The 16,423-nt window shown below is 30.4% G+C and overlaps 1 protein-coding gene across 3 annotated transcripts in view; it reads left to right on the forward strand.

Annotated features, from left to right (window-relative positions):
- The window catches only part of LOC139516316 (cilia- and flagella-associated protein 61-like), a 53,499-nt gene that overhangs the window by 13,078 nt on the left and 23,998 nt on the right, over positions 1–16,423 (forward strand). For 2 of the 3 annotated variants that reach the window (XM_071306356.1, XM_071306357.1), the window contains exons 13-23: positions 779–856; positions 1,816–1,953; positions 2,765–2,833; positions 5,698–5,877; positions 6,294–6,370; positions 7,204–7,646; positions 8,048–8,163; positions 8,544–8,561; positions 12,191–12,370; positions 12,928–12,976; positions 13,633–13,802. In XM_071306356.1, coding sequence (XP_071162457.1) covers positions 779–856; positions 1,816–1,953; positions 2,765–2,833; positions 5,698–5,877; positions 6,294–6,370; positions 7,204–7,646; positions 8,048–8,163; positions 8,544–8,561; positions 12,191–12,370; positions 12,928–12,976; positions 13,633–13,802 — 1,518 coding nt within the window. The remainder of the gene's footprint in view (positions 1–778; positions 857–1,815; positions 1,954–2,764; positions 2,834–5,697; positions 5,878–6,293; positions 6,371–7,203; positions 7,647–8,047; positions 8,164–8,543; positions 8,562–12,190; positions 12,371–12,927; positions 12,977–13,632; positions 13,803–16,423) is intronic. The other variant, XM_071306358.1, reaches the window with a different exon arrangement.

Here is a 16,423-nt window from a genome sequence, read left to right on the forward strand (position 1 = left end):
GAGGTCCATGACCTATGAATATTTTTAGCTTATTTTTATCCTTAATTGATGCTCTACCAGCTTAAAGTATCAATTTTAACTTCTTAATTTATTAATTTTCACCTAACCTCACCAAAGTACATCCTTAATGACTTGACTTTAAAAAAAAAAGCATTTAAAATTTAGATGCAAATACAAAAGAGATGGATGTTAATTTTGACATTAATAGTTTCATCTTATCAGGGTCAGGGTTGGATCCAGTCATTTTAAGAAGGGGGGTTCCCAACCCTGTAAAAAGGGGGGGGTTCCAACTATATGTCCTCATTCAAATGCATTGATCGGCTGGAAAAAAGGGGGGTTCCAACCCCCAGAACCCCCCTCTGGATCCGCCATTGAGGGTCAAGTCAATACTGATGTTTAATTCATCTTACATTTGAATAATAATTATAACTAATTTTCATGCCCTGTTCAAATGACTTTTTCATAGTTCACAATTTTAGTGCAGATAGGTTGGTCTGATGAAAGAGACATTTCAGATTTTATAATATAATACCAAAGTTTGTCTCTATGCTTTACTATTATTCAAATTACACTTCTTTTTTCCATGGATTCAAATGGTTGACAACGGAATAGAAATATGACATTCCATGGCCTTACCCCATTTGGAAGTCAAACCTTTGTTAAATTGGGGCTTCCGTTCAGCTGTGTATAATGTAGAAATTGCATAATTTTCTATTGTTCAGTAAGATATCTTTCAACCATTTTATATGTTCATTTGAAACGGAAAATTTATTTTCAGGATGGAACAGAAATTAAAGCTTTTGTAGCTCAGTGTCAAGACCAGATAGTTGGAGTGGCAGTTATAAGAAGAGAAGAGGTATAATGTTTACAGAAAATAAACAAGAAGAGAGTGATAGTTGGTAGAATGATCTCATAATAAACATTTTATTGGTTGTGTGATTTCAAATAATTTAGAGATCAAATTCTGAGATTTCCAATTTGGACCTTGTGGACTTTGGCTGATGCCATATATAAGACTCTCAATCGTTGTGTTCATTTGTCAGCTCACTCTATGTCGTTAAGGTGGTACCCAACACTAAAATTAATTTGGCTCGTTTAATTTTCATAGAATTTTTACAAAGTATTTAGTTTGACCCTTTGACAAAAATATAAAAATTTCAAAAAATTTGTACTAAATGTTTATCAGAAAAATTACACTGGTTATATAGCAGTTTGAAAAATAGGTATTTTGATCAATTAGAAGCTTAATATTCTCTTAACAACACAACGTTCTTAACAACACAACGTAATTAAAACGTAGCTGATTTTACAGAGTTATCTCCCTGTAGTGTTAGGTACCACCTTTTTAAAAATAGCTTAAGTTTTCTAAAAACAGAGTCAATGTTTGAAGTACAGAAATATTAGATATTTTTTGTAATTTAATTTCCTGTTTACACTTTGTATAGATGTATGATTATTGAAACTAGATAGGTTTCAAGTAACTTTACAAGGCTGATAAAGATAGAAACTTAAATGAATAGTTCTCAATTATAAGAATTCTCTTGTCATGAACTTCAAAAAAGTGAAGGATGTTGTAGAATAAATATCTGATAAAATATAAATGTGCGATGATCATTTGTATTAAATCTGCCAAGATTCTAAAACTAATAGTTTTACTGATGTAGATATGTGGTATGAGTGCCAATGAGACAACTCTCTATCCAAGTCACAACATAAAAAGTGTACACATTTGTGTATGACAAAGTACACATTTGTGTATGACAAATGTATTAGATGTCAAGAAATATGTTCATTCCTTTTCCACTTTTTTTTCAGAACATAGAATACATCAGATCACATTACAACATTGAAGACTTTATATACTATAATCATCATAAAAGAGAAGAACACGGACATCTTCACCATTTTGCTTTAAATCCTGTTTTTACTCACATGTCCAAAATGTTTATAAAGGTTGGTATATTTAGCTAATATTCTCTTTTTTTCTGTTCAAAATAAACAATAATTTCATATGTGTGTTCAATTTAAAATCTTAATTTACTAAGATTGTCAATTTTTGGACCAAAGATTGTTGGCTCTTTTCGGACACTCTGGCTTCCTCCACCAATTAAATCAGACAGCCATGAAATAGCCAATAGTGCCTAACGTGATGATAAACACATGTATATCAATCATTCATTTTATCAAGTTTGAAAAGTTATAGCTTTTAAAGCAATTTTGATTTCTTCTTATCAAATGTGTACTATTTCTGGCATCAGAAGCATCATAATTGTCAAAGTTTGGGATTAAGGTAAATCAAGTCCAGAATTAAAATCTTTTGTTTTAATATCATGCTTTTTCAAATATACTGTGGATTCATTTATTTTCGTGGGTACCAATTTTCGTGGATTGCATAAAAACTGTTTTTACTTGGATATGTGATTTCGTGGTTTTGACAAAGTCTTCATACAGCCATAATAGAAAATATGTAGTTCGTTGAACATCTAAATTCGTGGTTAACCTCTACCGACGAAAATTGATATCCAAGAATAATAATGAATCCACAGTATGTTAAAAAGTATGGGTCTACAGATTTTTCAAAATTGTCAAATTATGTATAGATTATAATGGAGAACCAATTTTGAGTAAAAAGAAAGAGAACTAGATTACAGAATTTTAAGATTTAAGTAATATGAGAAGATTATCCTGATATGCATGTAGTAATTGCCACTGGAAATTGAAGACTAATTTATGATATTAACTTGATAATTCTCTATTTATAAAGGAAATTTTAAGACAAGGAAAGAAGACGAGTTTATACTTCCCACTGTATCCAGCATACACAAACAAGGAGGTAAGGAATACTTATATGATTAAGAATGGTCTGGTTAACTTTTTTATAAAATTTTATAGTTGCATACAACATTGAAAATATATGAGAAGAGTGTTAATAGTGGATACTGCATGTCAACATTTTTAGCTCACCTGACCTGAAAGGTCAAGTGAGCTTTTCTCATCACTTGGAGTCCGTCGTCCGTAAACTTTTCAAAAAATCCTCTCCTCTGAAACTACTGGGCCAAATGTAACCAAACTTGGCCACAACCATGCCTCCATGGCTAAAAATAGAACATGGGGGTAAAATGTAGATTTTGGCTTATAACTCTGAACCCAAAGCATTTAGAGCAAATCTGACAATGGGTAAAATTGTCTATTAGGTCAAGATCTAACTGCTCTGAAATTTTCAAGCAAATGGGAGCACCCGTTGTTGGGTTGCTGCCCCCAAATTAGTAATTTTATGGAAATTTTGCAGTTTTTGGTTATCTTGAATATTATTATGGATAAAGATAAACAAACTGTAAACAGCAATAATGTTCAGCAAAGTAAGATCTACAAATAAGGCAACATGACCAAAATTGTCAGTTGATCCCTTTTAAGAAGTTATTGCCATTTTTAGTCCATTTTTAACCATTTTTCTAAAATTTCAGTAGCCTTTTAAAAAAATCTACTCTGAAACTACTTGGCCAAATTTAACCAAACTTGGCCACAATCATCATTAGGGTATCTAGTTTAAAAAAATGTGTGGCGTGACCCTGCCAAGTAACTAAGATGGCCGCCATGGCTAAAAATAGAACATGGGGTAAAATGTGGATTTTGGCTTACATCTCTGAAATCAAAGAATTTAAAGCAATCTGACATGAAGTAAAATTGTTTATCAGGTCAAGATCTATCTGCTCTTAAATTTTCAGGCAAATCAGACAACCTGTTGTTGGGTTGCTGCCCCTGAATTAGTAATTTTAAGGAAATTTTGCAGATTTTGGTTATTATCTTAAATATTATTATAGATAGAGATAAACTGTAAACAGCAATAACGTTCAACAAAATAAAATATACAAATAAGTTAACTGTCCAAAATTGTCAATTGACACCTTAAGGAGTTATTGCCCTTTATAGTCAATTTTTTACAATTTTCATAAATTTTAGAAAACATTTTCCACTGTAATTACTGGGTCAAGTTCATTATAGATAGAGACAATTGTAGCATCAAGAATGTTCAATGAAGTAAGATCTGCAAACACATCACCATCACCAAAACACAATTTTGTCATGAATTTATCTGTGTCCATTGTTTGATATGCACATAGACCCAAGGTGAGTGACACAGACACAGGCTTTTGAGAACCTCTGGTTTAGAATCCTGAATGACTTGAGAAATGCAAAAAAGTTTGTATTGTAAAATTTTTCAAAAATATTGTACATGTTATACAAATTACTTCAAAGAAAAAAGACAAGAGTGTTTTGACCCTCATCCTGTTGATTTTTTTAAGCAAGGAGAAAAGTTTTCTTGTTTTGTTGAATAATAGTCACTTTGTATTGAATTGAATTCCTAAACCAAAGACGTACCATATAGGGCCAAATAAAAATATATGTGTGGTTCCAGTTACATACTTTTAAAAGATAGGATCGGTAGGTCAGCAATTTTTTTTTTTAATGTCAAAATCTGGAAAAAATTCCTGTGTTTACCGAAATTGTTTCCTGTATTATACACACCCCAACCGGAAGTCCTCCATTTTTACATGTGTTTGGTTGTAAAATAAACAGTCATGATATGTTTTTAGTTAATTTTTTTGCATTCTGTTATGAATTCTTCCATTTTAGCCATTACAGATACTTGTGATGGAAATTCAGATAACAGAAATCTATGAATTTAATTATTTTAATTAACAATTCTCAAAAAAATGAAAATAAAAGTTCTAGAGTCGGGGGGTTTTAACTAGGGTCAGTCGGGTTACTTGAACCACACATATATTTTTATTTAGCCTAGATAAATTGTAAAATTTGGATATGGATGTAGTGAAATGGTCTTTTTCAAGGTATATATAAAATGATAAAGGAGTAGGTTCAGTAAGACCCCTTTTTGGCCCCAAAATATAGCAGTTTTACAAAATTGTTAAAATGTAAACCTTTAGTTATTTATTGGACAGTAGAATGCTTCTGCTACATAAATATGGGCTATTTTTGACAATACAATGCACATATATCCGGTACTAGCACCATTAAGTCATGCTAAATTACTAAAATCCTCATAATTTTAGCAATTTAGTTAAATTTTAGACGGTTTTCGTGTAAAACGAAAGTGGCCGCATTCGTGTTCATCCTTAATATTGAATGTAAGTTGTATTTTATGATAATACATAACATATATAAAGGTTGAGGATGAACACGGATGCGGCCACTTTCATTTTTACCAAAAACCATCTGAAAAGTGACATGTTTTGGCATATTAGGTAGATTTTTCATATTTGAGCTTGAATCGGATCGTTTTTAATGACTAAATCTGTTTAAATCTTTCACATAAACTAATTAATTCAAATAAAATAGACACTTAAGTGTTTAAAAAGTGGTCAAAATCTTTCGTCGGATGAACTTGAAATTTGAGGCCAAAATCGGTCCTTACCGGACCTACTCCTTTATGGAACAAAATAGTAATTGAAGCCTTTCATGACAATGTACATTTTACCGCTGTGCAAGAGCTGTTTAGCCAGATAAGGTCATTAAAAACTTTTATAGTCTTCATGACAATGTTATGAAACTGTTATAGTACAAAATGTCTAGGTTCCATTTGCTTTTTACAGATTACAATTTGAAATTTTGTAAACAGTATTTATTAGAACTCTAAAAAAAAAATTAATGTATTAAACTAATTTTATGCTTTATTAGGCTGTAGATCAGCATTCTCTGGTTACCAGTTTAAATGACATGGTACCAGTCAGAGCCAGGAGACAAATTACCTACCCCTTGGAACAACTAGCAATAAATGCTCCATCAGACAGAGTACTGAAAAAACAGGAACCATATGCTCTCAATCACGTCAACAGGAAACTAGTGTTAGAACCAAAGGTAAAAGTTTATTTAGAACAGAAACATCAGAGTTGGAATTGAGCATGATAGGAAATAGTGACATACGGTCTCTTTATGTGATACTCAGAGAAAGTAAAATAATTTACTGTTAAGTGGAAAACTTTTGCAAGAGGTTTATTTTTTGGGTTATATCAAGAGAAAGTCATAAAAATATCCCCTCATTTTAATTTGTTCTTGAAAAAATCATAACAAACACATACAAGAAAAACAAACCTTACAAATAGGTTTAACACCTGAAATTGCAAAATTTTAATTTCATTTTTCTTGATTTCCTTCAAAGAAAGCTATGCGAGAACCATCACTACAAGTAGTTTTTCAAATACAAATAATTGATATTTTGATTCAAATTAAGAGTGATTAATTAAATATAACATGTTGTATATTTTATTATAAAGGTGACAATAAATGCCAGGATAGTTGTTGTTGGTGCCTCCAATGTTGGAATAGGATTTTTGGAGCAATTGGCATACTGGTAAGGAATAGTTCTATATACTGGATCTGTGCTATTTGCTCATTCAAATTGTATTATATAAAAAAGAAGATGTGGTATGATTGCCAATGAGACAACTATCCACAAAAGACCAAAATGACACAGACATTAACAACTATAATCATTTGGGATACACAGTCACTGACCATATATCGCATTGTTTATTATGTTGACAATGAGTACCCAATGGATTTTCTTTATGACATTATTAAAAGTAAAGGTTCAAAAAAAAATTATTTTAAATTACATCAGTCACTCCAAATTAAAAATTATGTTTTTTACCCTTTATATTTCATTTGGACCAGTGTTTGAGTTACAGTATATTGAGAATAACCATACAATACCTGGAAATATACATTGTATTTGTATTCGTCTCAAAACATTATACAAAAGCTTCACAGAGCCTCGCCTTTCATCTGGTTCTAAGCCTTGTACAAATTAATTTTTTATTTGACAATAAATGGTTATTCTATATTTACACTATAAGAAATATGAGGTATACACTAATCAGACATCAACCCATTAAAACCTAAAACCAAAACAGATTTAGAGTCAACTTAGTTTTCAACAATACTATTTTCAATGACCATGATGATTTACAAAAGGGGGAAAAAATGAGAAAAAGTGTTATTATTTGATTATACTTATCTTAGCAACCTTGCATCCATGAATCACTAATTATTTTCTTGATTAAAATATCTTTGATTTAAAAACACAAAAAACTATCAACAACATACAAACGTATTGAATTTTGTTTAAATTTTTGTCCTGCAATTATCTCCCTTGTTGATTTTTATAACCTTTTCTGTTTTCAGTCCTCATTTAAGATTTAACAACTTAACATTGGTATCCCCTCATGGATTACCTGGTGAGATGGCTCCTGATGAACTCAGGGATCAGATGTTAGGAAACGATTTCTGTTATGGGCAAGAAAACTATGCCAATATTTCTCTGCGGACTTGGATAAATGTTGTGTATGGTAAAATGACAAATATAGATAGAAAAAAGAAACTAGTGATTGTAAACAATGGGACTGTGGTGCCTTATGACCACCTTATTATTAGTGTTGGACTTCAGTATCAAATCCCAGCACCAACAGATGCAGATCTTGACACTGGGGTCACTAATGCTGAATTACCAAACCCACCGGACAGGAGATATTTCAAAAATCCACCTAAAAATTTGTTTACGATAAACGATGCTTATGATGCTGCTGTTTCTTTGTACTGGATAGAAAATTACCTGTTAAAATCACAAAGTAAGTATCTCAATCTGTATTTTACTCATGAGTAGATTTCATTAACAAATAATTTCAACTGATTTCTTTTATTTCAAATTACATTTAAATGTACAATCAAATTACCAAATTATCAATTTTAAGAAGGAAAAAGAAAATAAAATTAGTGACAATTCAAGACTAAGTCATTTTATATTAAAGTGGAGTATGTGTGCAATTGGTCTTGAATTCATTCATAATTTGAAAGAGAAAATTGTTCCATTTCATTGCAAGGAGAAAAATGCTCATTTTAAACAATTTTTTAAAAACTTCAATGGACTTTGACTTATTGCTTTCCAGTCTTGTCTGTTTTAAGGTTGATATCTCAAGAAAATGAAAATTAACATCAAAACCAAACTATAAAGTTTTTTTTTTTCTTTTAGGAAATTTGATTATTTATGGAAGTACTTTAGATGCTTTCTGTTGTGCACAGACATTACTTACCATGGGTGTTCCTGGGGAGAGAATTCATTTGGTACAACCTCCCTTACTGTTCCAGGTAAGTAAACATAGTATACATAAGAAATCTGTGTGTAGATCTATTAGCATCAGATAAGTATACACACACTAATTAATCATAATTTTTGGTGATCAAAAACAACTTAAGATTCAATTATGATTTGAAATTTCAGCTAGTTTTCACCTCCACAGTACACACATGGTGATCTCGGGGGGGGGGGGGGGGGGGGGGGGGGGGGGGGGGGGGGGGGGGGGGGGGGGTTCAGGGGTTAGAACCCCCCCTTTTAAAAATGACTGGATCCGCCCCTGTAGAAGATAATGTAACTGTTTAACTGTGCACCAGATGTTCACTTAATTTTGATAAAAGTCATACATGTATCAAATGACCTTTCCATTAAATTTAAATTATTTATCTTCAAGAAATCAGTGTTTTCGTCTGTAAGTATCTTATTTGTTATTTTTATAGTTTTTGAAGTTGTTTGTTTATGTGTTCGATGAACTGACATTCCTAGCCAATTATGATTCTTAAAAACATTTTTTTTAAACTATATTATTCCAAATTTGTAACGTTTTACTCTGAAATATATTTTATACCTTTAGAGTCACTGTAATTGTTTTGACTGTAGTTATGTTTAATTTTGTTCAGAGTAATTATTTTCAATTATTTTACACAATGTAATCTCAGGGTGAAATTGATTCCTGGGCATCAACTTTAATTGATATTGAATGTTATTGTTATTCCTAATGCAAGTTAAATGTGCATACATATAGATTTATGTCAAATTTCAACCTAATGACATGGAAAAAAATTAATTCTTCCCTTTTTTGAAAGATTTGAGGTTTTATTCATTTGTGCCAGTTGTTGATATTGATTTATTGACTTTGTTTAAGTTACACAATAACTGATGAGTAGTACATGCATTTTCTGCAATATTTTTGGTAATAAGATATTTGAAATTTTCAATTATAATGAGTAAACTTGCATTTAATTGCATATAGCTTGATGATTTTTTTAGCTGTTAATTGATGGTTAAATGATAAGTCTTTTCTGTGAGATGCCTGAAAATAAAACATGATATATTTTTGATAGTTTATCCTGTTTAAACAAAACACCTGTTTTAATTAGGACACATTTAGTACCAATAAAAAGAATTTGATATGGAAATATGCAATGTAAACTTAAAATCATATTCTTGAAATATGAAGTCACTGGAATACAAAATACAGATTAATCTATTTAAGGCCTTTCCATATTAAACAATTTAATATGGAAACATGCAATGAATAATTAAAATCATAATCTTGAAATATGAAATACAGATTGATCTATATATAGCCGTTTTCCATATTAGTCCTTGACCTTTAAAAAAACACCTGTTTAATAAGGGAAAATTTTGATATCAATATAAATGAATTTGATATGGAAACTTGCAATGAATAATTAAAATCATATTCTTGGAATATGAAATACAGATTGATCTATATATAGCCTTTTTCCATATCAGTCCTTGACCTTTAACGAAACACCTGTTTATTTAGTAAAAACTTGATATCAATAAAATGAATTAGATATGGAAACATGCAATGAAAAATTAAAATCCTATTCTTGGAAAATGAAATACTGATTAATCTATATATAGCCTTTTTCCATAGTAGACCTCAACCTTTAATAGGTCACTTATTAGCCTGGGTATGCAGAATTGGGCTACTTGCTTCTATTTGTATTACTGTATTTTTATACGACCGCAAAATTTGAAAAAATTTTCGTCGTATATTGCTATCACGTTGGCGTCGTCGTCGTCGTCCGAATACTTTTAGTTTTCGCACTCTAACTTTAGTAAAAGTGAATGGAAATCTATGAAATTTTAACACAAGGTTTATGACCACAAAAGGAAGGTTGGTATTGATTTTGGGAGTTTTGGTTCCAACATTTTAGGAATTAGGGGCCAAAAAGGGCCCAAATAAGCATTTTCTTGGTTTTCGCACTATAACTTTAGTTTAAGTGAATAGAAATCTATGAAATTTTGACACAAGGTTTATGACCACAAAAGAACGGATGGGATTGATTTTGGGAGTTTTGGTTTCAACAGTTTAGGAATTAGGGGCCAAAAAAGGGCCCAAATAAGCATTATTCTTGGTTTTCGCACAATAACTTTAGTTTAAGTAAATAGAAATCAATGAAATTTAAACACAATGTTAATGACTACAAAAGGAAGGTTGGTATTGATTTTGGGAGTTTAGGTCCCAACAGTTTAGGAATTAGGGGCCAAAAAGGGACCCAAATAAGCATTTTTCTTGGTTTTCGCACCATAACGTTAGTATAAGTAAATAGAAATCTATGAAATTTAAACACAAGGTTTATGACCATAAAAGGAAGGTTGGTATTGATTTTGGGAGTTTTGGTCCCAACAGAATAAGGGGCCCAAAGGGTCCAAAATTAAACTTTGTTTGATTTCATCAAAATTGAATAATTGGGGTTCTTTCATATGCCGAATCTAACTGTCATGACTGTGTATGTAGATTCTTAACTTTTGGTCCCGTTTTCAAATTGGTCTACATTAAGGTCCAAAGGGTCCAAAATTAAACTTAGTTTGATTTTGACAAAAAATGAATCAGTTAGGTTCTTTGATATGCTGAATCTAAAAATGTACTTAGATTCTTGATTATTGGCCCAGTTTTCAAGTTGGTCCAAATCAGGGTCCAAAATTAAACTTTGTTTAATTTCATCAAAAATTGAATAAATGGGGTTCTTTGATATACCAAATCTAACTGTGTATGTAGATTCTTCATTTTTGGTCCTGTTTTCAAATTGGTCTACACTAAAGTCCAAAGGGTCCAAAATTAAACTTAGTCTGATTTTAACAAAAATTGAAATCTTGGGGTTCTTTGATATGCTGAATCCAAAAATGTACTTAGATTTTTTATTATGGGCCCAGTTTTCAAGTTGGTCCAAATCAGGATCTAAAATTATTATATTAAGTATTGTGCAATAGCAAGTCTTTTCAATTGCACAGTATTGCACAATGGCAAGAAATATCTAATTGCACAATATTGTGAAATAGCAAATTTTTTTTTAATTAGAGTTATCTTTCTTTGTCCAGAATAGTAAGCAAGAAATATCTAATTGCAAAATATTGTGCAATAGCAAGATTTTTTTTTAATTGGAGTTATCTTTCTTTGTCCAAAATCAACTTAAATCTTTGTTATATACAATATACAATGTATATTCACTTTTTACTACCAACTGATAAATTAAAATAATCTTTACCATTCAGTGATAACAAGCAGTTTTTTTACATCTTAATATTTTATGATGTATTTAAATGAGTAGTTATTGTTGCAAACTCCATTAGAAATTTTAATTGAGATTAGTTTTGGAATAAGGGAAAGGGGGATGTGATTAAAAAAATTGGGTTCAATTTTTCTCATTTGAAATTTCATAAATAAAAAAGAAAATTTCTTCAAACATTTTTTTGAGAGGATTAATATTCAACAGCATAGTGAATTGCTCTAAGAGAAAACAAAAAATTTAAGTTCATTAGAACACATGCATTCTGTGTCAGAAACCTATGCTGTGTCAACTATTTAATCACAATCCAAATTTAGAGCTGAAACCAGCTTGAATGTTGTGTCCATACTTGCCCCAACCGTTCAGGGTTCAACCTCTGCGGTCGTATAAAGCTACGCCCTGCGGAGCATCTGGTTCTATATTGCTATTTGTTTAAAAATTTCTTGAACTTTCAAGAATTAATTGCACATTTTTGTCTATTTTTCAACAATGGTCATTATAAATGAGGACAACATTTTTTGAGTTTGCAGTACCTATGCAAAATCAAAGAATTGTATATTATACAATTTCTTGGCAAAATATATATAGCATAAAAAGTAAAATTTTTAACAAGAAATATTAAACTTTAAATAGGAAAGTCTTTTTTTTAAAATAGCAAAATCCAAAGCTGAAACTCATCAAACAAATGGAATACAACTGTCATATTTTTGTTAAGTAAAATGATAGTTTATAATAAACGAGGATAATTTCTTATGATTATTTATTTTTGTTGTTGCAGGCCACATGTTTTAACAACCCAGCAATTGACAGTACAGTTGTGAAATCTCTTGAGAGTAGTGGTGTACATGTATATAGTGATCATGTTCTGGCTCAATGGAATGACGGAGCAGATGATTGCACTGAAATCTCATCTGCCAGCTTTACAACCAATAAACAACCTACTAGGTTAGAATGTGGTGTAAGTATTAGTTTTTATTTAAGAAGGACAAACATCAGGTTTAAAATACCAGTAGTCAAATTGTAATTTTAGAATAACTATCCAATAGCCTAAAAGTAAGAAATGTTCTACTTTATTTGAGTAGGGTAATTGTCACTCTTGTTTTTGTCATGAGTTAAAGCCATTTTTTAATATTTTCAATGTTTTGATTCTTTCGTGTTTGATAGTTTTGATATTTTTGAAATATTGGTGCTTATTCTTTGTGTTTTGGTATAAAAAATCACAAATTTTAAGAAACATCTCTTTATTCTAGGATTTTATAAACCACCAATATAAAATCAACATCAAACCATTTTTCAATCTTATTTTTGGCCTAACTTGTATTTGCTTATCTTTTTTCTGGTAGACTTATGCTTGTAGCATTTTTGCTAAATATACTGTACATTGCTTTGTTAACATTAGGATCAGTTATTTGTTTATTTGTCTCACACAAAAATTGTACCAGCAGACCCCTTGCTCACAAGTAAATTTCTAGTTATTAATTTATGTTTACTAATCTTTTAAATATTTGTTTTCAGGCCTTCTTCTCTTACTACAAGAAAGCTGTTGATTTTGAAGCATTCAGATGTAAGTTATTTATTTAAGAAATTTTGGAAGAAGTTCCAATTTAGAAAATTAAAGGTTTCATGCTCTCTTTCCATGTAAATTCAGGCATTCCTGTTTTTGATAGAAATAATTACTGATGATGACAAACAAATATTTCAAAACTTTTACTACATGTAGTTAATTTTATTTTTGACAGAGATAAAAACAATTTGCATTTTTATGCCCCAGTTATGGGCATTATGTTTTCTGGTCTGTGCGTCTGTTTTCGTCCGTTTGTCTCGCTTCAGGTTAAAGTTTTTGGTCAAGGTAGGTTTTGATGAAGTTGAATTCCAACCAACTTGAAACTTGGTAAACATGTTCCCTATGATATAATCTTTCTACTTTTAATGCCAAATTAAAAAAAATATCCCATTTTCACGGTCCACTGAACATAGAAAAAGATAGTACGGATCTGTGTATTGGGACACATTCTTGTTTTCCCCTAATTTCAAAACATTTTTCTGGGCTTTTTGAAATGTAAATTAATCATATTTAATATACGGAAATTTATTAGCTTCTTTACATTTCTACCTATTTATACGTTCCCTACTTCTAAATGTTTGGGTTAGAGTGTTTCTGATGAAAAGAAAGTTACCTTAGATGCATTAAATTTAAAAAGTGTTATTTTTTGTTTACAGCAATCAATGATGCCTGTCTAGTTTACGATGGAAAGTTAGTGATAGATTCAGCATTCCACACCAATGATGTGTCAATCCGTGGAGCAGGAACCATCACAAAATTCCAAAGGAAGTACCATGCTGATCAATGGACACATGCTAACTTCAACTCCAAAGAAGTTGGTGTACATGTAAGTATAGTCACTGTTGAATAATGGGGAACTATTACCAAGCAGGTATTTTTATTTGTGCATTATAACTAAGGATTTCAAGGATGTACATAGGAATGGTTTAGACATTTTGTCAAATGTTTGGTACTCCTTGGGTTTTTTCTTACCATAGAGGGTAAACTATTTTACCCCCTAACACCAATTTTTTTCTTCATATAAGACTTCAGTAGCTCATAAAAGGTCATTTTCCAAAATTTCAACATTCAAGATTTCTTTATTTAGATTTTGAACCTAAATAAAACCAAAAAAATATAAGGTAAAATCCAAGTAAGCCTTTTATCTGCATTTTAAAACAAATTTATATTTTGAAATGGAGCTATATACATAACCTTTCAAAGTTTTTAGTTTATTTTGTTCCTCTACTAATGCTCTTCTGACTTAAAGTATCAATTTAAGATTCTAGATTTTTAAAATTTTGACTAAGTGCATTAAATCTTACCATGTAAAAATAGTAGATAAACATGAGGTTTCTGCCAATGAATTTTTTTTATTTGCAATTTAAATGGATCAATGAAAATTCATTATTGGTCTCTTTTCAAATAATTGATTAAACTATTGTTTTTACACTTTTGTTAAAGGGGATGACCTAAAAGATTAATTAATTAATTTTGGTCAAATGACATATTAGAGTTAAAAGCAAATTCTTTGCTTTATATTGACCAAGATTTATCTTCAGTTGCCAGTAAATGACAAATTAGTTCAATAAACTTTTTTTTTCAATCTGATTTTAATCAGAGAGAAAGTGAAGTTCTTTTGATGATGATCTAGAAAGCTTAGGCATACTGTCCCTTTTGTTGAGTTTATCTGTTTGATTAGCCTTTTTCTATATTTCTTCATTTTTAGGAAAAAATTAAGTTTTACAATAGTTCTATGTACTCTAAGCTCTATGTTTGATCTGTTGAAATTGCCTTCGTCAGACTTTCATATTTTTTAAAAGAATTACAATGAGCTAAAACAGAATATATAGATTTTTTCGAAGATGAAACTTGGGAATTGTTGTTGTCGATGAATGTTTCTAAAAGAAATTTTGCTAAAGCCTGCACCTTATTTATATCCAATCAAAATAGTTTTATAAGAAAACAATTTTCACACATTTTTGAGTGAGCTTTCAGCAAGAGATTATTTTCATATTTGAAAAATGTTTAAATACCATAAATTCAGAAATTATTGTCAGGTTGCAATAAAAAGAACTCACATTCTGATATCCAATAAAAATATATGAACACATATTTTTCTGAAATGCAATATTAAGTACTCTAAGATATTTTGTCAATTATTAATGCTCACAATAATTTCTGAATTTTCTGTATTGAGTTAGTGGCACGATTCTTAATTTACATCATTTTCATGCTTTGTTAACAAACTAAACATTCGCAAAACTGACAAGAAGTAAACACAAAAAACAAATATAAATGACAAAAGTATCAGACACAAGTTTTTAAAATCAAAAAGTCTTCTCCATAGTATATTGATGTCAGCATCACTATATATAGTGTTTCTATTATTTGGTGTCTTGGTGGCAGAGTAGTCTAAGTAATTAATCTGGATGATAACTAGCATGCCATCATTGCTGAAGTTGTGAGGTTCATCAATTTGACAATTATCATTAAGGCTATTATCAGTTAGGCATTTATCAATTTGAGTATTATCATTTAGACAACTATCAATTTGACTATTATCATTTAGGCAATTATCAATTTGACTATTATCATTTAGACAACTATCAATTTGACTATTATCATTTAGGCAATTATCAATTTGACTATTATCATTTAGACAACTATCAATTTGACTATTATCATTTAGGCAATTATCAATTTGACAATTATCAGATTGGCAATTGTCAATTTGACAATTATCATTTAGGTTATTATCAGATAGGCAATTATCAATTTGACAATTATCATTTAGGCAGTTATTAATTTGACAAATGTCATTTAGGCAATTATCTTTTAGGTCAACAGATTTGACTTGTGAACCCACAAGCTTGAATCAGCTTATGAGGAATAGACTAAAATATGTCTAAATCTCTTATCTCTTTGCATTCCAGCTTTGAATATTGATTTAAACATTTCACTCATTATGGTGTTTTGTATTTCCATTTCCTTAGTTTTTAAACTAGTTTGAAATCTAAATCGGTCATGTGAACAAAATTTCATGTTATTTCAACTTGTGTGGCCATATAGCATAGACAGCACAGATATTGATTCTTGCAAGGCTCTAATCATGTAGACAAATTTGCTGTATTTCAAGAAAAAATAAAACTAAATTCTTTGTAGCTCATTTTTCAATTGTAAAGGGCTAGTTATTGTTGAATGAAACTTCACCAATTACAATGTAGATGATTGCTAAATATTCCAAGCATGATTTAATGAGGAAAATACTTCCTGTTACAAAATGCTGCATCATGGTCCCTCTGATTAGATAGACTTTGAAATGTTTTCTATCTATATGATTTAGACATTTGAAATCACTGTACTTGGTGCAGAATTTGTAATGGGCATTTCACGAGGCAAATAAATCACATGTCATGTGAGAGGCCGAGGCAGAAATGACCCATTGTCTGTGTTCTGTTACTAAGA

Source organism: Mytilus edulis, chromosome 3, assembly GCF_963676685.1.
Source record: "Mytilus edulis chromosome 3, xbMytEdul2.2, whole genome shotgun sequence".
Classification (NCBI taxonomy): Eukaryota; Metazoa; Mollusca; class Bivalvia; order Mytilida; family Mytilidae; genus Mytilus; species Mytilus edulis.